We start from the raw sequence: 26,482 nt of genomic DNA, 5'->3' as shown, positions 1-26,482 counted from the left end.
TCCGTAAGGTCAAAGTGCAAGCCAGTCAGAAACAGTAATAAAAAAAAACGGAATTACAGCCGTAGGTTCGTCTTCACTGGAACAGAGAGGTATACGAAATGTTATCACTCACTCCGGTGATAGTAATCCCTGATGAGCCTGATGTCTTCGTTGTTGTGCGTACAGAGTATTTCGATCAGGCAGTCCTCATCGGTGCCCAGACCAACGATGGCCTTGCGCAGCTCACGAGCCAGGTACTCGTGCATAGGGTAGAGTAGCCCCACGATGATGTCCTCGAAGTTAGTGCGCAGAGACGACTTCACGTCAAGCACTAAGTCCTGGAATGATCATGCAAGGGCCACCGCTCTTTCCTTTTGCATTACCTTTTCTTTTTCCTTGAACACTGTTCGCGAAAGAATCCGGCAAGTGCAAGCATGCATACCCACAATGAAGCAGACCACGAGGAAAATTCCCCGTGCAAATGGGCACGAAAGGACTACTTACACGCCCAAACGATTGCTTGTAGCATCTGACAATGTCCTGCCGCTGATAGTCCGATCGCGCGCACAGGATATCGATGACCGTAGCGTGGTCCGTGGCTGCAATGAAAAGTATACCACTGAGCGAGTACATCACTCGACTACGATGCCGATTAAGACGACACAACTTATCGGTGCGAGTCAGCATGCTTCGTGATCGCGGCGCAGTACTTTACACCGTTCATCGACTTTTTTGGAAACCTTGCGGCAGGCACGGTGTACACGATCGCAAGCGCTTGAGTATCGGACTTTAGTGAACGCGAGCTGCGGACCCACATGGCGTATCCAGAAAGGCGACCGGTGATTGATGGTCTTACGCTGGATTTTGCCGAATCTTCCTGCCTTTCTATTATTATTTTTTACTCTCCTCCAGAAATGAGCTTATTCAGGGCCCGTTCTTAACGAAAGCTTATTAACGCTAAAAATTTCCATAATGGAGTACTTCAGCCAGTCACGATTCGGGACATATCATTAGCGAAGCCGGTTGACTAATGGGGAAATGCACTTACGAAAGAGAATTTTTATGAATCAGGTCCCCGTTCTATTATAAACGACTGCGTCGTAAAGCAGGAAAGACCATGCGCTTCGCGCAACGCTTGCATCAGTTTTCCGAGAAGTAGCTAGGCTAATTTGAACATTCGCTTAGGCCCGTATTTACAACAAGCCCCTCGCCCAAGAGTGTTTCCCGATTTACCAGCGAATGACAGGTGGAAGTGCCGGCCACGCAGTTATAATGATTGACGTGAGGAAAAGGTGATGCGACTGTGGGGGACAATCATGCACGTCATACATTACAGTGTGTTTTGACGGTTGAGTGGTTGATTAGGGTTTAACGCTCCAGACAAACACTAATAATGAGGGATGCATAGCGGAGGGCTCCTCATGAATTTGGACCACCTGGAATCTTTCAACATGCGTGTAAATTGAAATATAGATGAGCATACCATGCACTGTGACTACACCAAGGCTGTATTTATACTGTAGGCAAGCTGTAACTCCCTGCCGTCATGTATTATGGCGATGTAGCCATCGAGTATGCAAGTGCCAACAAACACAAGTGTTCGCTCTTAAAACACAAAGCTCTACTTATTGCGTCTTCAAAGATCTCGCGGGGGGAAGGAAATGTCTAACGCATAAGAGCGAAACAAACCGAGCGCACGTCTTGTTCTGCTGGGCCCGTATTCACAAAAGTTATTGCGCTATAATTATTGACAAAACCAGAATTAAACCAACCATAATTTCTAGCATACATTAGCGAAGCCAATAGCAAACAGTACTCACGAAACAAAACGCTCCAAATGTATAGCTCCTGGCCCTAAAGCGTCCATCGTTTTTTGCACTGCCTACTTAAAGCTGAATATACCCCAACATAGGCTAAACGAAAAATCTTACTCGACCACTTTTGTGATCGCGTAGAGTGGTTCACTCAACAGACTTATATACAATGGACAAAGTCTATAGCCTTCATTGTGGGCGGTTGCCCTGCTGGTGCCAGCGCCCACGAATTCTGACACTATGCATGTAAAAACTACGATGATGTTTTTGCTAATCCCACTGATCGATGTGCCAAAAGACGGGTAAGAGAAATTTATTCCGTTTTATTCCGTTAGATTACCATATCCATTCTCCAGAGTATACGTGCAAAGCCTAAAGTAGCAATAAACATGGCATTCATGGTTCTTGCCCAACCACGTAACGATGAACTTCTACGCAGCCTTATCTAAAATGCCTTGTTTAATTGTGCCGCCGGAAGTTGCTCATTTTCTGCACTTACTCCATCCTTTAAATGCTTTCCTGAGCGCTTCGGCGTCCTGCTGGGCATTGAAGTTTCGGTACGGTTTGATGGTTCCCTGCACAGACACCAACCGGCAATTTGTTTCACACATTGGCTGTAGAAACTAGAGGAAAAGAACCCATCATATACAATCCGCGTATATAGGAGTGCAATAAAAGAAAATACAAAAATAAGATGTCATCGAATGTTTTCATAACTCCAGCTTGGCATGTCTTCAGCCCTGCTAACATCTGCCGAGACTCAAGCACTGTACAAAAAAATGAAATCTGGCTCATGGCAAGATAAAAAAAAGAATAAGATTTTCGCCTATATCATTTCGCTGCAGCGTAACTTCAATTGCGAAAGCATTTTCAGTTTATGTCAACTTCGCCATTATACTATTTAGAGAGAAGGATCCCATTTCTAGTAAACTGAGACATCCTTGGAAACATGCACCATGCACACCCAGCGGTCTCACCCTTCCTGGGGGATAGCAACTGGTTCCAGCCTGCGAGCCGCCGCAGCAAGCAGACGAAGCCCCGTAGCCCACGGCCCCACTAGCCGGCGATGCGTAAGGCGTACCGCTGTGGGCAGAACCGTATCCAAGGGTAGGATAATCGGTGGAACGGCTGCTCGAACTGTAACCACTCGCAGGGTAGCGGCCAGCAGCGGGAGACTCGTAACCAGGCCGCGAATGGAAGGGAGGAACAGAGCTTGACGGCGGGTATGCGCCCGTGGGATAGCCAAGCGACGTTGACGATGCCGACGGCATTGACCTCACTGGTATCGGCATCTGTGGCAAGGAGGGCGCTCTGTGCGCTAAAGGGGGCCCTCCAGGCAAGGGCGGCGCTCCTTGCGGTAAGGGAGGCGCCACAGGCATGAGAGGCAGATGAGAAGATCCAGGCATGGGCATTGCCAGTGAGGGTGTTCTGTGCGGATACACTCCTGACCGAGGATAGTAGTCTGTGCTTGGGCTTGGGTCCATTGTCGGCGGATACACTGGAAAGTGTCAAGGATAACTCATTATCCATTAAGTTTTTATCCATCTTTTTTTTTTCATTTGTGTATGAATATGTCTCGCAAAGTGTCGTGAAATGTTTGTACTTACAGATGTCGATGTTGCCGATATATTTACATTTGGGTAGCTTTATATAGTTTTGCTGCTATTTTATTTGTACTACGGAGCATTGAATAGCGCTGTTTGCGAATTAGCTTTTTTTCTTCTTTGTTTATGCTTATGTCACTTGGGTCACCTTGTAGCGAAGCCCTCATCAGGCCGTATGGCCCTTTGCTTCGCTTCGATTTTCGGCATGTTCTTGCAGAAATAAAACGGTTCATTCATTAATTCATTCATTCATTATTTCATTAATTAATTAATTAATTCATTCATTCATTCAAATCTTTAGATTTGGATGAAAGAAAAAAAAGGGGATATATTTAGGTCTGGCGGCCCCATGCTGCCAATTTCCCACGGGTGGGTGCGCCTGGTTGCGTGGTACCATTGGGAACAGAGACAGTATGGTAGATGAGCTTATTGTTGGACTTGCAAGGTGAACGCTATGCGGAAAACTTCGCGATCACGAACGAAAAACGTTGAAAACAGTTAACATGTTAATATTCACAACATTATGGACCAAACTCGGACATTACCATACTTCGGTGTGAAGACTTCCATCAAATTAAAGGATAATTAATAAAATATGTAGCATAGTTTCATAAGTGCAACAATAATTTGAGTATTGCAATAGCGCGTTAGTTAACGCGTTGCCACTGACATTTGTATGAAGACAAAAGATGAACTTTTGTGCGTTTAAGTTACCATACACCATGCCTACCCAGCGGCTTCACCCTTCCTGGGAAGCAGTGGCTCTGACATCCGGGCTGCCATGCTTACATGTTTCTTGAAATTATTATTACCTCACCGATCTGGTTGAAAGCGCTCTTTTAACAGCGATTGCACGGCTACATTTGAATGGATACTTTTCTGGCGCACCGAGCACAGCACATGCACCCGTGCGAAACACAAATTTGTCGTAATCGCGCGCTGACATTTGTGCCATTGAGAAACAGACTACCACCACCTTCTCTCCACTCTCGATTTACGAAGCTCCTCGCGCGCCAAAGTTATTTTGTTACGACGGGTTCTGGTCCATTGCGATGGGGAACGAGTTAGTAGTGAGCGTTGAAGACTGCGCGCGCGCGCGCGCGCGCGTGTGTGTGTGTGTGTGTGTGTGTGTGTGTGTGTGTGTGTGTGTGTGTGTGTGTGTGTGGTGTGTGTGTGTGTGGTGTGTGTGTGTGTGTGTGTGTGTGTGTGTGTGTGTGTGTGTGTGTGTGTGTGTGTGTGTGTGTGTGTGTGTGTGTGTGTGTGTGTGTGTGTGTGTGTGTGTGTGTGTGTGTGTGTGTGTGTGTGTGTGTGTGTGTGTGTGTGTGTGTGTGTGTGTGTGTGTGTGTGTGTGTGTGTGTGTGTGTGTGTGTGTGTGTGTGTGTGTGTGTGCGCGCGCGCGCGCGCGCGTGTGTGCGTGTGCGTGAGGGGAGGAAGTGCAATAACCTGATTGGAGGAAACAAGTGATGAATGTGAAAAAACAACACCAGACTCCACACAGCCAGTCCATGGTTCCCTTAACTGTTCGAAGAGTAATTATGAAGCTGCGTGTTGCATATACGCTTCTGTAACACTGCGCGATGCTGAAAAAAAAACGGTACTCCATTATGACATTGAAAGGACTCCACAATTATTGGAAACATCAGGGCACTATAGAAACAGAAGGACATTACTTAGAAGCTGCCTGGGAATCTTAATAAGCGTGCAACGAAAAAAGTCACTGTTTAGCCGCCAGGGCGAAGCAATGAATGCGATAGCAACAAATTGGAATGTTGGAATTGGAACAAAGTAAGGCTAGCAGCGCACTCCTCTAGCACGGGACCTGGAGTAACTCAAATAAAACGCTGGCGTAAGGAAACGCGGCTGCTGCACCGAGCGAAGCGACCTTCGGGCTGTCTATGACTACAACGTAAACTTTGGGATGACAACACAACATGTACAAAGGTATGCGCCACCGGCTGATCCTCTGCAATGATACGGCGCGCGCGACCACGGGCGACCACGCCCTACTGGTCAAAGTGCACATTTTGTGTCGGAGCCATGCAGCCCCTCCTCCAACACGTCTCCATTCGCGTTTCGCGCAACGGAGACGGCCTGCTCGTTTTACGTCTGCTTGAGCCGCTTTCGTCGGCAGCGCTCGCGCGCTTTCATTCACTCCTATGAGATACTACATGCGAGTCGATTTTATTGATTTGGACTTTATACGGAACATAACGGTGACACGGACGGCAAGAATGCGCCTGGAGTGTCTATATAAATGATATCGCAATAAAACGCGTGCTTTCGCCTGCGCCATTTGGTTGCAAAGCAGCACATCCCAAGCTTTCGCGATGTGACCTTGCTGAGTGTCATCTGATTCGTGGTCATCTCCCCATACCCATTCGCCACGGGTAAAGCGACACTTTTAGTAAAAGCTTGTTTTTCACGTCTTTACTGCGCCCAGCAGCGGTGCCACCACGCACGAAGAAGACTCGCGAATGATAGGGGTCAAGTTGAATTGTTAGGGTAAAAACACTGGGCACTTCATGCGCTCTAATATCATGCGTACATTATAAAACCCGGAACTCCACTCACCGCACTCATTTGGATGACTCCAGCACGATAATCGCCCGCTACAAACGCTACAGAAGACTAGAAGAGCTCGTAAAGGGTCCCCTGGTGGAGTGATTTTTTTCTTTTTTTACTGCAAGGAAGCACTGTACAAAGTTGAAAGCGGAGGCTCGGATATGGAGGATAATGAAGTATGGGGAGCCTATATAGGAGGAGGTGATTTTCCGTTGCATGTCAATATGCGTTCTTTGGAGCAGAGAGGGGGAGCACTTACCACTCCATTCTCGACCTGAAACTATAAAAAGCGCATAACAAGTGCCGGCACCCAGTGGCAAGATGCGCATCTGATTCAAACGCCGCTCTTTAGAATGTGAAAATTTCGGGGGAGGGGGGGGGGTGAACTGAATCCCCCAAACCAGCCCCGTGGCTACGCCGACGGCGTTTACCTTAGATCGTCGTCCGACGGGCACCTCAAGTGCGTTGGATCCCCAAGTGCCCCAACGACGCAAAATACAGAGCGAGCACAGCGAGCTGCAGCGCCATCTAGTGAATCCCCCGTCACGCAGAGCCCAACCACGTGCACAGATGACGTGATTTGCATGCCGTTTTTCTGGCATGGATATCTGATGGCAACGTCTTCGCACAGTGTGTCAAGTAATGCCATCACATCAAAACTCCAGAATTATGTTAACTAATGCACGCATGCATACACACTCACCTCCCGCTGATGAGCCGGGCGACGAGTCCACGAAACCTGCTGGTGGCGGACCGGACGCACCCCGCGGCCCTTGGGGATCCACGAATGGCGCCGATCCTATGGGTCCCGGTGGGTAGGAGGGCGAGGATGTCGGGTAGGGTGGTGGGTAAGGCGGGTTTGGGCCCCTGCCGGCATTACCCGAGCTGCCCATTGTGCCGATGCCCGCACACCAACAATGCACCCCGTGGCTGGCCTGCGACATGAAAAACAGTGCCGATCTGTAACCACCGCAGACACCGCTGCGATGAGCGCCGGATACACTGAAGCGTAATTTCAGAGGCGCGTCTTTCCGCTGCACGCGACAGCTGCCGGAAAAGATTATGTAATTGGCTATCTCTATTTCGGCCGCGCTGACTGTTGCAACATGTAAATAAGTCGCTATTGTAAGAGGTAAATAAGGGTTCAGCGTACAAGAATTTACAGCTTCAGTGTGGGAACAAACACTAGAGGCATTGTGAAGCAATATATTTTTTAACTTATTTGGACCGCTAAGAGATTATGTAATGCGGTCCTGTAAGAAGGGGTGACTGCCAAGGACCGCGCTTTTTTTAAACTTTTGGCCTGATCGCCCGGATGTCGCGTTGAAGTCTCGACACGATGCCTGTATGATCTCGTCTGAATGCCCGCATGTCCTCGATTGAGCGCCAGGATACCGCGTCTGAAGTGCCCGGATAACGGCGCTGGCATTTGGTTCAAGGTCGCTTGAAGGCCGCCGACAACGGGAGCTAAAAACTTTTCATGCTTAAGAAGTACGCTTACACAGTAACTGGTGTGCAGTTCTTAGCTCAGCATTACTACTCACTTATCTTCGTACGCAAAGCAGGGGCGTAGCCAAGGGGGGGGGGGGGGGGGGGTTGCGGGGGTTCAAACGCCCCCCGAAATTTTTCAGTTTTGCTTGCGTATATAGGCACGCACACATACAAACGCACGCACGAACATACATAAAGTATGGTTGAACCCCCCCCCCCCCCCCCCGAAAAAAATTTCTGGCTACGCCCCTCACGCAAAGGAATGGCAGCGCCGCATACCCGTCTGCCACTCGTTCCGGTCTGCGTGAGAGATAACTGTTTACGCAAAGCATGTCTTCTTTATACAAGGTAAGCAATCGTTCACTCGCGCTTACACTTCCACTAATGTAATTATGCGAAACCTCAACCATAATATGTGTTCCTTCGTTCTTGTGCCCGTATGAAAGTGAGCATCCATCGAATTTCGGCGCACCTTGAGAATGGCGACAACGCAACGAAAGATTAGACATCGATCCTCCGGCTAAAGACCTTTAATGTTCAATTAACCTCGGATTAATACATTAGCCTGTCTGTCCAATGCAGAAGCAGTCAGTGGGACCAGCAGTTGATGGCAGAGAACAGTGCGACCTTTCAGTTGATAGTCGGCGCTTCTGTTGTCTCTCTTGTGTCCGTCTCCACACGCCTTACTTTCTTCTATACGATGCACTCGCGCGATTTCTTAGTGGCTATGACCGTGAGCTGCTAAGCACAAGGTCTACAGGTTCGACTACCGATCGCATTCTTGCGGAGCAGTGAAAACGTTCGTTTGCCGTGCTTTTCAGTAGAGAGAGAGAAGAGGGAGAAGGAAAGACGGGGAGGTTTGTGCAAGAACCTCAACAAGGTCGATAGGTGGGCGAGTTGGTACATGATTGTAGATGAAAATCCAGCAAGGAACACTGGAGACAAAAAAAGAAGGTGACCGGACGAAGCTGGGACTAACGGTCCTGTCGCCTTCTTTTCAAGTGTCCTTTGTCCCTTGCTGTTTTTTTTTTTTTTTCATCTACAATGCAAGAACTTCACGCGGTGAAATTTAATCCAGAACGCTCCGTTACGGCGTACGTACCTCATACGTGGCAAATTTAATTGGGATGGCAGGCCGCATAGTTTCATCTTGTAACGAAACATATCTAACAGCTAATATTGCGCATGGTGGATACACAAACTTTGCTTACACTGACGCGACCACTAGCGGGTGGGACATACAATGCAAAGCAAGGGTGTTATTTCTTTTTTTTTTTTCCTGTTTGAAGGTGCTACTGGAGCCTTTTTTGCTCTAGTTCGTTGGAAATTAAACCTGTGAAAATGTGATAGCTTTTTCACGTGGAAATATTTTCCCGCCAAGATTTTATAAAGACTATGCCACGCCGCTCACAAGAACAAACTATTCAGCTTATATAAGCGTGGATTTTTCGAGAAGTATTGTTAGCCGCTCACTTATGTACGTGTTCTACTAAACCCGACTTATCCACATATTCATCGTACGTATACGTACTAGTATTATATGATTTGAAATCGTTTAAACTGTTCCAAGTTAAACAGGGTCAACGAGAGACGCAAAGTAGGCTTGTTGGTTGATTATTTGCAGCAACTGATTGCAGCGCAAACTCGACACAAAGAAGACACACACGCAGCGCTGCGTGTGTGTCTTCATTGTGTCTTCCGTTGCCCTTGTGTCGAGTTCGCACTGCAACCAGTTGCTTCTAATTAGGCAAGGTGCCTTTCCATTTCGAATGGAATTAAATGGGGTCCAACTAAATAGATTGGACGCCGTACGCCTCCTCCAATTTGCTTACAATAAAATATAGTTTTCATTTTAAAGAAGCAGATAATTCAAGATGTCAAGAGGAAACTTCGCCTCGCGCAAATGATATAATACACATGCAAGACAAAAAACATTAAAAACAACCCCCCCCCCCCCATCCCCCACGACCCTCTCGGGCACTGTGCATAATACATCATCACCCCTAGTGCTATACTGATTACATGTGCGCACACATAACGCAGCCTTTCAAGTAGCTGCTCAAAAACATGCGCGCGTCAGCTTTGCACATACTTATGCATTTTAGACAAAGAGCACAGGACAGAGACAGCTGTGTCCTACGAAAATTGTAGTTTGTTTGCTGCAGACGGTGGTGCATCACACGTAACATAAAAGAGTACTGTATTTACTCGACTGTAACCAGGGCTTAAAGTCAGGGGGAAGGGGGGCTAGGGGGAACCCGCGGCCCCCCTTCCATTTCTTAAGGAGCGGCTGTATGTATGTCCGGGCGCCGCTCGTCGCACGGCACGCTTGTATACGTCACTGTGCCACGCCTGTCCTCATTGGCCGCCAGTGACAGTGCCCTCTCCCCTAAGCTCGCTTCTGTCTGGCGCTTGCTCGCCGCGGGCAGATGCTCTCATGGCCTACACGAGCGCTTCACGCGCTGCTTTGGCAGGTAGTTTCTCGTCCGTGCGCTGGACTGCTTAATTGGGTGATAGTCGTAGCGCCGCCGGCAAGCGTACTCGATCGGTCTTGCGGAGATGTACGGCCCGCAATCCCGTGATTGTCGCATTGTGCTGCATAGTGGGTTAATAAACCCGTGCTTGTCCACAACCCGCTTCGAGTGCCTTTTCTGCGCCGTGTCGGAGGGTCGACGAATCCGGCCGTAGCGTCTTTGTGCGCTACGGTGGTGGAGGACCGTTGCGTCTCGTCCCGGTCACGCTCGTAAGGTATAAGCCTTGTGCAAACCATCTCCTCTAAGTTCACGATAAGTTAAAAGGATGTATAGGAAAGAAGCGCATTGCTTGGTATAATTAGTTGGTTTATGGGCTTGAACGTCCTAATGCGACTCAGGCTATGGGAGATGACGTAGTGGAGGACTCCGGATAGTTCCGACCACTTGGGGTCCTTTCACGTGCAGTGAAATTGCACAGTACACGGGCCTCTAGCATTTCGCCTCCATCGAAATGCGACCGCAGCGCCTGGTTTGAACCCGCGTTTTTCAGGTCAGCAGCCGAGAACCGTAACCACTGCACCACCGCGGCGGCCGCTTCGTAGAGTAGCATGTAGTTTAGGAGCTTTTTAGGAGCTACCAACTTCGCTTTCACATGCGTACCGCGTATCACAGCTGCGCAGCGAAATATTAGACCTATCGATGCAGCGGGAATATGCGCCTTGTACACCAGTGGATAGAATCCTGAAAAGCTCGGGATACGCGGTAATGCGGGCGTATAAAGGCAAGAACGTAGAAATGTAGGCGCAGCATTTAACGTTGCGTTTGTCAACCAACCAGCTTTCTAATATCTCAACATCAGATATAAAAACCTTACCGCAGAGAATTTTGGTGCCGATGCCTAGCAGCGCGGCTGCGTGCTGATGCCTATGCCGCTGTAACCCACGCCGTACCCTGCACGAGCAGCTAGTTGTACATATATGTGAACTAGGGCAGTTTAGTATAGATGAACCGCGGAACATAGCTTTCAAAAAAATAATTCCAGATTACCAAAACCTTTTTTGCGAGCATAATTTTCGTATGACAACAATTTCGTGCATATTGAATAAATACTCTCCGCCACAGTATATGATGATGGTGATGACCTCTTCCTGATGGCGCTCAACCACAAAGCGGGAATGGGCCAAGAAGCGGGCGGTAGGAAGTTTAAGGTGACCTATAAAGCTTAACGAAGCCGGAAATTTAGATTCAAAATAAAACATCGAATAGATGAAAATTCTTAACGAGCTTTAGCGGCGTTCAATCGACACCATCTTCGTTCTTGTCTTCGAAGAATGCATCTTAATCTGGCACTTCGACCACAGTGGGTGCGTGATATCAGCGAAAGGAATCACCACCATCATCAGTTCTCCGCGGCCTGTCTCAAAGAAAGGTCGCACAAAAGCGAGGATTTCAAGTCCTTTGACGGCAGTAAATTAAAATCTTGTGTCCGGGGCAGAATGATCAGTAATTTCTTCTTATTTTATGTCTGTAACATACACCACTACTTCCAACAAGCGAATTCGTTCGTATCTGAGAATGTAGCACCAGTTCATCAGATATGAACAACTACACCGGAACTATTTAATGAAGGCTCGATTGCTTCACTATAAGAATACAAGTTCACTCTAAAATTACGACGAGATACAAGGGCAAGGCTTGTATCTCGTCGGCGAGATACAAGGGCATGTTACGTGCCGAAATGAATTGTCCATCTACTTGCGTATGTTAAATCAAGTTTCTTTTCTTTTTCAAGACAATTTAAGTAGAAAACTTTTTTAACTTGCGTTTAGCATCGGCGCATGTCGAAAAACCAGAGGCCAAACTAAAAAGTGATTGGGATGGAAGGCCGCTCGGTTGGCATAGTCTTTTGTCGTTTTTCTGTTTTTGTACCGGCGTCAATCAGTGGCAAAGCCCTAATTACCTCAGAAAAAGAAAACCTACGATAAGCACATATATAGGTGTAGTGCGGACGTGCGCGCTGTCTGAGTATGTTCAGTATTTTTATGGGTCCTATAGTTCCGCCTCGGCAGCGCTTCGTGCAGCAATCGGATATACAAGGACTTGCTAAGTACACTTTTCGGGAGCACCACGCAAACCTAGCCCAATTCCTTACGCGTTTCCCAGCATGCTTATTCGTTGCAAGTATTGCTGCGTTCATGTAGGAGGTAGGTATTCATTTGTGGCGTATTCTCAGATCACGAATGACAGTGTCCCTGAAGAGAAAAGTATAGAACAGCTGCGTGTTATCGGTACTTATCTGCGGGTAGAAACCTGAAGGCTTACGAAGAGGGTTCAACTTAAACTAAGGACGACGCAGCGAGCCATGGAAAGGAATATGATAGGTGTAACCATAAGGAACAAGAAGAAAGCACAGTGGGTTAGGGAAGAAACGCGCGTTGAAGGGACTGTCTACCACTCGAAAAAAATTTTCTGATTGTGGTGAAAATGAGAAGATCGTTCGTCACATCGGCGGCAACGAGCATGCTTTTGCCCCATAAAAAAAGGAATTATATTTTTAATTTGATGTTGAAAATCGCGAAAGAATGACCGCTAGCGTCACACAACGGCGACGTGGTTCAATCTACTGGTATATGACAAAAAATCGTCGCAGGTAGACTCATTTCGCTTAAAAACAAACATTTATAACTTGAAATTGTATTTTACGCACTTGAGGCAGCTTTCGGTTGCGTCGGAGAGTAAAATTCTGCTTCTTTTTTTTTTTCTCACGCATCCAAAAAGGCGCCCGGTGGCGCTGCTTGCGCCACCGCCTTCTATTTCGTCTGCTTCAACTCATGCGCTATAGCGAGGCGGTAAATGCAGGAGAACGATCCTCAGGTCACGTGGGCATAAAGTCACGTGACCAAAGCGATAGCTCATCTAGGTACATCTTCACCTAGGAGCAGAGAGTGTGTCTAGGGACGGTTTAGGTACAACCACCGAACACACGGAACACGTAGTACAATCACGTGGTGCGTGATGGGTGTGTGTGAGAGGCATGAACGGGGTGGGCGTGTGTCCACAGCTTCCGAGCTAGTAAAGTTGCGTTAATTCGTTACCACTTAAAACGTGGCAGGCCGTTTCAAGCACGTCTAGCACTGAAACCGACTCTTGGGAAAAGAAATACAGGCAAGTGAGGTGTGAAAACGCAAAGTGCTAAATGTTGAGAAAGCGCCTATGAACCAAATGTACTGGCAACAGCTAGGTTGAGGCATTTTCATTGGTGTCATGTGTGCTGACTCTACGTAGTTTCCGTGAATGGTTTGAGAAGTGTTTTGCGTTTTCTTTCCTTCATGGGGGGGGTATTGTATGAAGCTGCACACATTTTAAGTGTTCCGGCCCCGCCACGGTGGTCTAGTGGTTATGGCGCTCGACTGCTGACCCGAAGGTCGCGGGATCGAATCCCGGCAGCGGCGGCTGCATTTTCGATGGAGGCGAAAATGTCTGAGGCCCGTGTACTTAGATTTAGGTGCACGTTAAAGAACCCCAAGTGGTCGAAATTTCCGGAGCCCTCCACTACGGCGTCTCTCATAATCATATCGTGGTTTTGGGACGTTACACCCCAGATATTATTATTATTATTTAAGTGTCCCGTAGAAATGCTTGTACGCAAGAAGAGTAGCTTGGGCTTGTTCGTGTACATACATAACGCAAGCGGAATAGCTCACACCGAGGCAGGCACGGTGTAAGCAAGTCGACACGAGAGCATGTGTTGTCTTGCTTGCTCCGTCGCTGTCTCAGTATGTGCTATTCCGCTTGCTCGTGCTAGGTCTAAGAGGTGCTAGCGCGCGCCCCGGCGCTTTCGCTGCCGTCCATCGAGAGCGTCCGACAGGAGAAAAGAATCGCTCTCCGCTAACTCGGGAGACGGGAACGCGAGGCTCACTTGTTGCGGGATCGGCAGGAACTGTAGGTAAACTGGGAAAACTTGGCATCGCCTCATAGGGAATAATCGAGCTCTTGATTTCTCTCGTGGTTGACGCTGCACCGTCCCTAGAATTCCCCAGAAAGCGATGTTATACGGAGCGGTGACGTCTGCATCGAACTAGCCAATGAGAGTGAGGATCACCCTCCTGGAGTTACCGCTATTTTCCGCAGCGGCGCACGGGCGCTGCCATGTTTGATCACGTGATCGTAACTGGCCTTCCCCCAGCCATTTGCCCCAGCCAACGCATTGGGCCAGCGAAGCGGCCATGGCCGTACTACACAAGCTGGTTGCTGCAGGGTGTAAGCAAGTCACATGCTTGAGCAGCAAAACATAGTTCTACATGTAATCGCCTCAGAGTTGAAAAGATTGAGACATCTGCGTTTGTTTGGTACGTACCACGTCACAACGATAAGGGATATATTTAATCTGCGTCGTATTTATGGTGTATGTCTTTAATTGTTGTATTAGCAACCGCCAGTAGCTGGGGTTACAAGCCAACATGGCAGCACCCATGCAGACGCGACACCACGCTTCGATCCGAACTCGCGCTTGCTACTCGCCCACTGTCCTCACAGCAATAAATAAATGGCAAAATCGGCCATCGCTTTGTGTCAGCTCACGCTGGAGAAGAAACTTCAGGTATGCTTTGTCTTTATTATTGCGATCAGCTGTGTTTATTTAGCCATGCCTGCTAAGCCTTGCCTCCGACAATATGAGAATGAATCTTGGAAATACTGCAAAATATCGACGAGTACATCGCTCTCGAAGCTTCAGGACGCGAATATAAAGCAAATAAATGCGTAGGTTTTGAACTTACGGGCCACACAGAGCAGGACGACGACGTGATAAATTCGAGGTGGAAGGAAACTACATCCACGGTTGCCGCCATGTTTACTTTTCCGGCGCTGCCGTCTGCGCCGTCTGCTCGCTTTCACTCGTGTGCGCGCAGACGCTATGGGAACGCCGAGCAGACGACGCGACGCGGATGGAGACATACTGAGCAGCGCTGCCAAAGGCCACGGCAGGGGGATGGCCATGCCAACGCCTCCTCTAGAAACATGCCTGCGGCGTCGCTGGCTATCCCATTGTAGCCGTCCTGCCTTGAGTTGTAGTCGCTTGTCGAGAGATGGCGCCACGTTCTCCCCTATTGTTTTCAATGGGGCTGACGTTGTGTGACGTCGAGGGGTGTAATGTGCGCATGCGCAAATGTGTGTTGCAAGCGGCCACCGCCAGGATCGCTAGCTACTGCCCTCATTAGAAACGGTGAAGGAGGGAAAGGGTAGGGCAGGAGGTTTTTGGCTCACGCGGCAGGCATCTTTCTAGAGGAGGCGTTGGCCATGGAGACGGCCATGGTAGGGGGACGGCCACGGTGCGGTGGCGCCAGTGGCGCCATCTAGTTTGATTTAATAAACCAGCTGCGGAAAATCGTCTATATATTCAGTGCGGCCCAGCGCGCTGGTCGTATACCGTGTCGCTTTATTGTTGTTAGGATGTCTCACATGGGCTGCGCTGTGAATGCGTGCGTTTATCGTCTCTTTTTGATGAATCAACTTGGCTTGGATTGCGGCAGCAGTGCTAAAATAAACGCAGAGACTGCGATTACAGCAAAACAAGTGTTCTGTAATTGTATAATAAGGCTTCATTTAACCGCTAGCGCGCTGAAAATGACTGTTACATTCAATACGTTAGTGTTCATCGAAAATAAAGCAATCCTACAGAAATCACTTGTGCTTTCGGTTTTAATTTTTACCGGCACTACAATCGTCATTGCGTCCACCAACCAGTGTTGTGGGCATGTTTCACGCCAATGGAAGGAGACCAAACGCAGATCAAAAAATTCTGTTTAAAAAATTTCTGCTCACTTTCCTGAGAAACCGCTGCAAGGTTGGACACTTCATACGGTACGCTTTCTATTGCGGTACAAAACAGAAAAGCGATGAAGGACGGTAGACAGTCCCTTTAAGGAAATCTTAATTATGTCGAAATGAAGAGTAAATGGCCACGTACAGGGCACGTAGCAAGAAGGCAAGATAACCGCTGATCATTAAGAGTAACCGACAGGATTCCAAGAGAATGCGAGCGCGTCAGGGGGAGGCAGAAGGTTAGGTGGACAGATGACATCAAGAAATTTGCGGGGTTAACGTGACCGCAGCAAGCACAGGACCGGGTGCACGGTCGTGTGGTATTAAGAGTGGAGGTCGATTCCACGAAAGATCAAAAAAGTGTGTATATTTGATGTTTCCGATTTTCCTGATAATTTTGTATGTTGTGCATATATGACTGCACAGCACGAAATCGCAGTTCGTTTTCAAATAAAAATTTTTTTCATAACAGGAAAATTCGACAAGTGTCGCCGGTTGACGACGACCAGTTTACGAAGAGTGCGTTTTCGTAAATTCGCGATCATGCTGGCAGCTACTGAAGCTATATATTACAAATATCTTTCTTTTTGGCGGAAGTAGAAGTAAAGAGGCAATATCTCTTATGATTTCATGGAATTCTGAGCAAATAATGTATTTTTAAAAATTCACGAAAAACGCTGCGTTTTTGAAAATCAGTCAAACTTGGGACGCTATGGCTACTTCTGTGAACATCTTAGCTTGTCCATATTTGCAGTATGAATAGGCCTTTATGTGAATAATGAACCTCTGCATTTGTATTTCTCTAATAATTTTCAAAGTAGTAAATTTTCACGCTCGAAACACCACAAAAAAAAAGTGCTCCTCGATTCAAAAATCTATAATAAAAAAAACCCAATCTCAATTTTGTTGAAAGTCCCCCAAAACGTTCTCAAAAGACTGCAGAGTGATATTATGAAAAAACATATTGCATCATTTTTATTAGGACAAAAGCAGAAAATGTCAAACATTGTGTTTCCAGAGCGTGGTGGCTACTGCGTGAAGGACATCTCTAGTAACAAGAAAATACAGTAACACGTCTTTTTTCTTCTCTGAGCTTCGCTAAACAACAGTAATGATCTATGGTCGAAAAGTGGGAACTCTTTTATAAAGAAAAAAAGATCGTTTCAATTAAATGCATTTGCGACACCACTTATATTCCTCGTCGACGGGCAGCACGGACATTTTCATTCCTCTGGATCATTTTTTTTTTTTCAAGTAAATGCACTTACCTATATAAAAGCAACGAAGCTAAACGCGAAATTTGTGTAGCTGAGTCGATCATGCATTGTAAGAATGTGAGAAATTGCAAATAGCGCCAGTGGTGAACGGCGAGTACCGCAGTGCAACCTAAGCACAGCAGCCACACATTGTTTGCCAGGCTTTGTCGCTCTGCACGAGAAAATGCTGGGGTGTCGATTGCGTTGGTTACACGATACATTTTTCAACGCTCGTCGCTCTCCCGCCCGGTCTCTGGATCCGCACCGTGCGGATCGTGTGGCGGATCGAGTGGCCCGCGCTACAAGCACTCGTGTAAACGGAGTAGCATGCGTTAGGCGGACAGGTGCAAAGGGCGGCGCAATAGACGCCCGCCTGAGCAGACGACAGCAACGAGCACGGCTGTGCCAGTCAGCCAAACTAGAGGTGTGCACGGGCTCCGGGTAGCCCGAAAGCCCGAGCCCGACCCGGCCCGCGGGCCGGGCTCGGGCGGGCCGACGTATTTTCGCCTCGGGCCCGGGCCGGGCTCGGGCTACTTGCAGTTTTATCGGGCCGGGCTCGGGCCCGGCGCAAAGCCCGACTCAAGCCCGAAATATAGAGAATGAGCGGGAATTGTTTTCCAGCACGCATACAGCGCCTTTTCTTACCGCTTTTCTTTTCCATTCGCTACATTAAAAAAGGGAAGCAGGTAAAGCACTGCCCCTGTTGCACTCCTACAGCCCCGCCACGGTGGTCTAGTGGTTATGGCGCTCGACTGCTGACCCGAAGGTCGCGGGATCGAATCCCGGCCGCGGCGGCTGCATTTTCGATGGAGGCGAAAATGTTTGAGGCCCGTGTACTTAGATTTAGGTGCACGTTAAAGAACCCCAGGTGGTCGAAATTTCCGGAGCCCTCCACTACGGCGTCTCTCACAATCATATCGTGGTTTTGGGACGTTAAACCATAGATATTATTATTACTATTGTTGCACTCCGACAAACAGAGAAGTAACACCACCTGAGCTAGTGACGGCGCCACGCGACTGTTCGCGTTAGATTTAAGGCCAAATCTCATATGAGTGAAAATGCACGCGACAGCGACGAGCGACCCGACGTTGATCGCCTTCGTGCTAGCTGGCGCGCTGACGCTTGCATGGACATACCCCATACACGTGACGGCTTTGGCGAGCGAACTCCATTGTTGCTGGCATGAGGCCGTCTACTTGTATACCAAAAGTGCCGCACTGTCGCAGGTATGCAATGAAAATAAAATATTTGTTGCATATTGGTATGTAAAACGTTTACCATTGTCATGCAGTATTTTTTTTATATGCACGTGCATAATTATTACGTTATATGTTGGTGTACAGCTGATGTGCTTAGTACGTCGCTGATGTACATCCGGTTCGGGTGTTTTGTGACTTCCGGGTGATGAGCGACGGCTTCCAAATGTGAAAAAACCGAGCGATCGCGCGATTTCGACCACGCGATACATTGCGCGAACGGCCCGCAACGAACCTTAAAAAAGCCGGGCCGGGCCGGGCCGGGCCCGGGATGGTGTTTTCGTACGTCGGGCCGGGCCGGGCGGGCTCGCAGCCCTTTGCCGTCGGGCTCGGGCGGGCCTTCGACAAAGTCAACGGGCCCGGGCCGGGCTCGGGCTCGGAAATACGGCCCGTGCACAGCTCTAAGCCAAACACCACCTGAGATAGAAGTTAAGCATCCAAATTGTGCTTCACCTTGATGCGATCACTGTCCTACGCTCTGAAGGTGGTTACGGGTATAGCATTATAGCCATGACCGAGATTTTGTACGGACTGCCTCATGGTGCACAAAAAGAAAATTCCGCTGCAGCGGAATTTTCGTTATGTAGAAGATATCGTATCGAGTTTTTTTGCGGAGGGTCATGAAGTAGGATGCGCGCTCAATTCAAGAGGGAGACCAGATCTGCCAGCACTGCTTCAAGAGATACAAGGACATGCAAAGGAAAGCAGATGCAATGCAAACAAAACGTGTTTTGCCCGTGGCCAAAACTGCTGCCACCAATCTTCACGTAATCGATCCTTTTTAAACTCTGCATTGATCACATAAGGTTTGACAACGTACACATTTGGGCCAACAAAAACCACACGTCTTGGCGACCGCTCTCCAGAAATTCATTTCCATTCATGAAGAGACCTTGGCTTTTATACCAATCTCTCAATTCTGGCGCACCACATCATCATAAGAGACGCATGGAGGGAATGCGTTCTTTAGCACTCAAGATATGAATTATACTCAACTGAAATAGATGAAAGAAAAGGAGGCTACAACTGAAAGTGCCTACTGTGGACTGAGGGATGTTTAACACTGGCGTGAAGTCGCAAACCACGCAAATGCATTTAATTGGAACGATCCTTTTTTCTTTACAAAACAGTTCCCACTTTCCGACAATAGATCATTACTTTTGTTTAGCGAAGCTCAGAGAAGAAAAAAGACGTGTTACTGTATTTTCTTGTTACTAGAGATGTCCTTCGCGCAGTAGCCACAACGCTCTGGAAACACAATGACATTTTCTGCTTTTGTGCTAATAAAAATGATGCAACATGTTTTTTCATAATACCATTCTGCAGTCCTTTGAGAACATTTTGGGAGACTTTGAACAAAATCGAGATTGGGTTTTTTTTATTATAGATTTTTGAATCGAGGAGCACTTTTTTTTGTGGTGTTTCGAGCGTGAAAATTTACTACTTTGAAAATTATTAGAGAAATACAAATGCAGAGGTTCATTATTCACATAAAGGCCTATTCATACTGCAAACATGAACAAGCTGAGATGTACACAGAAGTAGCCATAGCGTCCCAAATTTGATTGATTTTCAAAAACGCAGCGTTTTTCGTGAATTTTTAAAAATACATAATTTGCTCAGAATTCCATGAAATCACACCAGGTATTTCCTCTTTACTTCTACTTCCGCCAAAAAGAAAGATATTTGTAATATATAGCTTCAGTAGCTGCCAGCATGATTGCGAATTTACGAAAACGCACTCTTCGTAAAAAGGTCGTCGTCAACCGGCGACACTTGTCGAATTTTCCTGTGATGAAAAAAATTTTTATTCGAAAACGAACTGCGATTTCGTGCTGTGCAGTCATATGTGCACAACATACAAAATTATCAGGAAAATCGGAAACATCAAATATACACCGTTTTTCGATCTTTCGTGGAATCGACCTGGAACTGTTTAAGCCTGCTGTGATCTGTCCAACGCGAACAAGAAAAACTGGCGTGACCTCGCGTTACCTGGCAACCACTTGACCTCGAACATGGCGCCGCCTGCGCCGGAGTTGGCAACCGCCGACGCAGGTGCGCGCAGCTACGCACTCACTCTATCCGACCCAGACACGAATCCGCCCCCAGCTGTACGCTAGCGCGCATGCGCCGTGACGTCATCATGGCGCAGCTGCGCTTGACCCCGCTCGCCGCCCGTACACTTCTCGCGGCCGCTTCACCGCCACTCCGCCACCAGCTGCGTACTACTGCGCATGCCCATCTGCGCTCAGCTCCTCCCCCTCGCCTCGACATTACTCGCGCCCGCTCGGTCACGCCATACGATCAGCTCCGCTGTGCCTTTTGCCTTGCGCTACTAGTGCAAGCTACACCCGGCTTTTTTTGCTGACAGTCACTGCAATCCGCGAACCTCCATCCACTGCTGCTGCGTTATCACTTTGAACGTGGGAAGTTTCTGCTGAATCTGGCCTCTGCAAATGCAATTATACCACAGATGCTAAAGGAAATTGTGCATGTAATACGCTATTTTCTAGGGGTGTGCGAATATTAGAGTTTCGAATTCGAATCGAATAATAGCTAATCGAATAATTCGATTCGACTTTCGAATAGCAGTATTCGAAGCTTCGAATAATTCGACAGGACGAATACGTAAAACATGACAAAGGCCAATGGTGCAACTTGATGAGGGTGGGGTGGCTGAAGCTAACGCTAACGTCGTTGCTGTAGGCCTTTCGTTAAAACTTTCATCGATATCATGATTCAAAAGCGAGCGCATGTTTATTTTAAAGGAGATTATGTCTTTTGCGTACGCAAAAAAAAAAAGGACTCATGAGATAACTGTCAAAGACCTCACTACTTCGCTTCCGAAACGAATACCAGACTTCTTGCGTAGTTCGGTCGCTTATGCCCCAAGCGCCGTAAAACGTCCCGGCTTTGGCCCGCAAAACCCTCGGTGATTGGCTTCACATGAGAAAATTTGTTCACGCTGTGCAGTCGCCATGCACTGCCGCACCGCACCGCTCGTTCAGAAACTCCCATCGTTTTTGCGCGCAATTAAAACGCTGCTGTGAATGGGCGCCCGAAGATTTTTAGGCCTACAGCACCCATTGAGATGAAGCACAACATTACCATTGTAAGATGAGCCGTGTTACGCTACCATGGAAAAAAACTAGCTACCGTACCCCCTTCTGTTAGCCGCTAGGAGGTTAGGAGTGGCGCTGCTTACTGGGATGGCGGCTCCGCTATAAACATGCTTGCGCGCCTATAAAAGCTGAAGACAAAAAAAAATGAAACTCCGAACAAGCGCGTAATAAAGCTATCGCCACGCCGTAGCGTCAGTGATTTTTCCTTTGTCTTGCCGTAAATGGCGGTACACGTTTCGTGTAAATATACTATTCGATATTCGATATATATTTTTCGTCACTATTCGGCACTATTCGATTCGAGATGAAATTTCACTATTCGCACACCCCTACTTTCTCATACCAACACCTTCATATGTAGATTTCTTTTCTTCGAGTACCATACAACTCTGCAATTCCTTATCATGTATTGAACGTTCTTTGCAATTAAATGAGTGTTTAATCGCCGTAGCAGACTATATACTTTCCCAATGGGCAACTTGATTTGCCTGTTTTTCGTCGCCTTACTTCTTTATGTTCACTTGTCTGCACTAAACTTCAAATTGCTGGCTTGAGTACTTCTAGCACTGCAGTGAATGTGACACACTTGCTCTGGTCGTGCCTGAGGCTACACAGCAAGCGCGTCTTCGGCGCCTCAGAACGTCCGGTTATTATCCGGGTCTCCCTCCAGACTTGCCAACTTGGATCCGTGGTCTACACCATCGATCATTACTAAACTTTATTCACGAAAGAAATTTATTTGTTTACACGTGACGCGCATTGTGTTCTGTTTTAACGACGTGATGCCTAAGGGCAACCTTCCGATTAAAAAAAAAAAATACGGTTTCTTGCGATTGACTTCATCTTTTTTTAAATCCACTGTTCCAACGCATGCTATAGCTTTGCCGTGACGTTACCGTTTGTGTAAAAATAAATTAATTAATTAAATATTCAGGGACACTCTTCGTTTCAGAAATTTTAACCCCTTCTTTAGGTCAAAGCGCTGTCTCGCACATTTGCGAGCTTTCTGGCAAAACAATTCCAGCCATGCTTTTTTTTTTCAGTAATCTATATACGTACGTCACAACACCTCCGGGCACTTCGTTAGTATCTTGTGATTTCATATTCTGTTGTAATACTTAAAGTAAGCGTTATCAGCATAACGCTTTTCTCGATAGATCTTGCTATATCGATTTGATTACCCTAGACGCAGACTTTTTTTATTCTTTTAATGCCAGTTTCGCAATGATCAGAACTTTTTGTTGATATGCTGTCAAAAGACGACAGTGTCACATGAGAGAGAGAAAAAATATAATTCAATGACAGCTCAATAAAAAATAATTGTCGTGTTCACATGCAGGAACGTTGTCTTTCAGAAGCTTCGGCTCTAGGCTGAGACTTACCTCGGACCCCTGTTAAATAAGTGCACGAATAAAAAAGTCACATGAAGAAACAAGGAAACCAGGAGCATTAGCTGCTGAAAGGAATTTAGACGAATACAGCTTCGTCTCCGGCTGTGAAGTTGGATAGAAACGCCCGATACTCGTGCTTTAACCTTCATGCAGCGCTCTCCATTATATTATCTTATTCAAAAAATAATAATAATTAAACTCCGGAGCTTTACGAACCAAACCATGATCTGATATTAAAGTGTAAGGGATCGCGGATAAATTAAGCTGGAATCCATTAACGCGTGCCGAATGCTCGGTACATGGACGTAATGCGGACCACCGAAATGCGGCCAGGACATAAGGCAGATACACGCGCACACCGTTATCGCTGTCTTCGTCTACGCGTCAGCCCGGCGCTTGCTTGATTTTTTTTTTTTATGGCAATAAAGTTTTTACACACTCACTCAAGTACAGCGGCCTACATGCGTTCTCAGGACACAGGTGCCGTGAAGCAGCCCACGTAGTTGGTGCATGCATATAGTATATGAATGGACAAACGCACTCTGTAATGGTAAAGCAGCTTCGGAAATGAAAGCGGGTCGATTTGGTATGTGCGTCATTTCCTCTAACCGCCTTCGTTTTCTGCACGCGCTATTTTACTGGTAAAATTTATGTTGAGACAACCAGTCCTGGGTCGCACGTATCTACAACTGTACGAATGGCCTGTGCAGTACCGCTAAGACAAAATTCTGCCTAAATTTCCTTTTCTCGTGGTGTAATAATGCCAAACCATTTATAACACCCATGTCCATCGATCACAGCACGCGGGGCGACCGGTAGCGCGACGTGCTGGGACGAGAGGTGGGCACACTCTAAAAAATTTTACACCCTTAAGGGTGTATTTTTTTTGTCCCATGGGCAACACCCTTTTAGGGTGTTTAGAAACACCCTAAACATAAGGTGTTTAGAAACACCCCTTAAAAACGTAGGGTGTAAGGACAGCTTACACCCTACTTTAATAGGTGTTTATGAACACCCCTAAACTATGGGTGTTACAATAAGTTACACCCGTTCGAGTGGGGTGTAATACACAAAAACACCCTTAAAAGGGTGGCTGTAAAAGGGGGAAGCACACATGCTACTTCTTCCCAGCCAGCCCCCTTGGGGCATTAGACATCAGCGTGATGCGATCCCTTCAGGTGCAGCTGAGAAAGAATTCTCCTGTTAAGGAGATGATTTAGAAAAGCGCAATACCTTGATAAAAATGGATTGATAAAAAGTTTCAAAAACTGCAGCAGTGCCCATACCAGTGTGGCTGTATATAGTCGACTTTCTTAGCGCTGCCACCCAACAGCTGTACCTGATACACGAGCAGCGATTCTCCATAACTCACATAACTCATGCGACACGATAAGGACTCAGAATGACGCTTTGCTCAGCAGGCTTCCATTTTCTCTTTTTTGGGAAAGCACATGAGTGAAGTAAAAGACTGTGCACATTGCTGCAATGATGAAACTTTTCCCGCCTACTGAAAAGCAATGGATTGCGGCTCTAACAAAAACAGTTGAGCAATCTGACTATGCCGTGCATGTTACAGCTCATACTGAATGCCATAATATGCAGGATATACATGTAATAGGGATGGTTTGATCACAACCGCACTGCAGAAACATGACCTGCATCACAGCAGTAGAATGAAATTTTATATAGGCGTGCTCAGACAAATTTGAAGGATTATCCCTTTCCAAGCAAAAACAACAGAATCATTGGTAATTGAATGAAATATGAGTATTTATTTGTTTTAAGAAAAATCGTTGCAAAACTAAAAGATTGTCGTAAAACTAACATAACTTCCAAAACAATAGTCGATACACTGATTTTACTGACAAGTACTGGCAGTTTTGTTATGCTAAAATTTCAACAGCAAATGATCAAGGTTACTATACATGCTGCAAAAAAGTCACAAAGCACTGAGTCAAAAAGACCTGTGAGAACATGCTGAAAATCCGCAGGAACAAAATGACTCATAACATGTCACAAGAAACTGGAGCAAAAAATAAGTTGAAATGAAGTGCCAGTATCACTACAGTAATCTTTTCTGTATATTCAAAAACAAATAACTACACATTACATGATGAAAAGATTACTTTTGTATAAACTAGATTTTGTCACATGTGTCACATGTACCACACGTGATAAAATTGAATTTATACTAACAGTAATATTTTCATCATGCATTGAGTAGTTATTTGTGTTTTCAATATATGTTTTTTGGATTTTGTCCCTGCGGAAGCTAAGGCCTATTTTGTAGCTTTTTTGAAAACGTTGAACAGCTTAACAACTGGTGTTCTTGGTGAGGTTGATCGCTGACCGAGTAGCAGCCATTCCATGTCACAAGAACGTTGAAGGCCTTCCGGGCGTACTCTACGTTCAGGAGCCAATGTGCTGACATCAGTACAAGTACCCTTTCTTCACCGTTCGACATACGGAACATGAGTTCTTTGTCTGCATGGAGCGAAAGGTTCCTTGCATATGGAAGATCAGCCCCATCGTACAAAATACAGGGTGTTATTGGAACGCTCCCTCCCTGCAAAAACAGTAATGAACTAATTACACACTCAGTATACATTACTTACCAGTTGTTGCAGCTTTTCTTATCGTATTTTTTTCATATCCATTAATAAAATTTTTTTATTCTGAAAGAAGGATTCACACTCCCAAGCTCTACAACTCAGTAAAAGAGCATTTCAATCTATAGTAAAGAACGAAAACAATGGATGGCTGGTGTTACATTTTACAGCGTGTAATTGTGAGCCCTTCTTAAGAATAGAAAGGTTTTATAAACTAAACTAAAAGAGATGAACTAACGAGATCAATAATATAAGCGGCAAAAATGGGCAAGCAGGTAAACGGATGTGCATGCGCTAGGCTCTTGTCTTTAACAGATAGAGAATTGACATTCGTGAAAGTGAAGAAGAGCGAGTTATAAGTCTTTTGTATATCTTTAAAAATGATACATATCTCAGCCCATGGCATTTTGGTGCAGCGTGTAAGCAGAACTTGTGTATAAATTTGTTCCTTGGGTGCAATAAGCTATGTTATTGAAAATTAGTACACATATTTCTTTGTTAATCCTTGTGCTGTTTCTGCACTAAATGTTAATTACTTTATTATCTTACGCATAAAGCCCAAAGGGCACATGCTTCATGGGAAACATCATCTTACCATCTTCGCCTTCTTGTTCCTTCGGAGTTTGTCATCCAATTCCCTTGTGGATGTCTTCTTTGTGGCAAACTTCTGTCTATTCTCCTTTAGGCGCTCATCTCCTGTCATATGCCTCCTTGCATTCTTGAATTTGTTTCCGAGCGCTATCTTCCACGAGTCCTGATAATGTTAGGTAGAAAACAGAAACTTTACTAGGTCTTTGGAATTAATGTTCACTACCTACTCAGGCTAAGAGAACTAAGTCACCTTGTTTACTTATATGGCCTACAGTATCCTACATGTCACCAATGTAAATTTAACTTGGGCAGTTTACTTGTCTTACATTCCTACATTAACTACTTATGTCTTATGCCTTACATTAACAGTAGTGTTTAAAGACCCATAAGTGCATGGCACACATAAGAGAAACGGAAACTTCAGAAACTCTATGCTGATGAACTGGCTTTGTAACGTTTGCTAAATACCAAAATAGTGTATACTGTAGATTAACATGTAGGAAT

The 26,482-nt window shown here is 46.4% G+C and overlaps 1 protein-coding gene across 1 annotated transcript in view; it reads right to left on the bottom strand.

Moving 5' to 3' along the window:
- LOC119395056 (annexin-B12-like) overlaps window positions 1-26,482 on the bottom strand; it is a 58,983-nt gene that overhangs the window by 23,883 nt on the left and 8,618 nt on the right. The window contains exons 2-6 of the mRNA XM_037662353.2: window positions 6,663-6,894; window positions 2,771-3,291; window positions 2,293-2,368; window positions 484-578; window positions 113-317 (exon numbers count right to left, since the gene is read on the bottom strand). Of these exons, the coding sequence (XP_037518281.1) occupies window positions 113-317; window positions 484-578; window positions 2,293-2,368; window positions 2,771-3,291; window positions 6,663-6,894 (1,129 nt within the window). The remainder of the gene's footprint in view (window positions 1-112; window positions 318-483; window positions 579-2,292; window positions 2,369-2,770; window positions 3,292-6,662; window positions 6,895-26,482) is intronic.

The sequence above is a fragment of the Rhipicephalus sanguineus genome, chromosome 1 (assembly GCF_013339695.2).
Source record: "Rhipicephalus sanguineus isolate Rsan-2018 chromosome 1, BIME_Rsan_1.4, whole genome shotgun sequence".
Classification (NCBI taxonomy): Eukaryota; Metazoa; Arthropoda; class Arachnida; order Ixodida; family Ixodidae; genus Rhipicephalus; species Rhipicephalus sanguineus.
The sequence above is the reverse complement of the archived record's forward strand: the minus strand, read 5'-3'. Positions and strand labels throughout refer to the sequence as shown.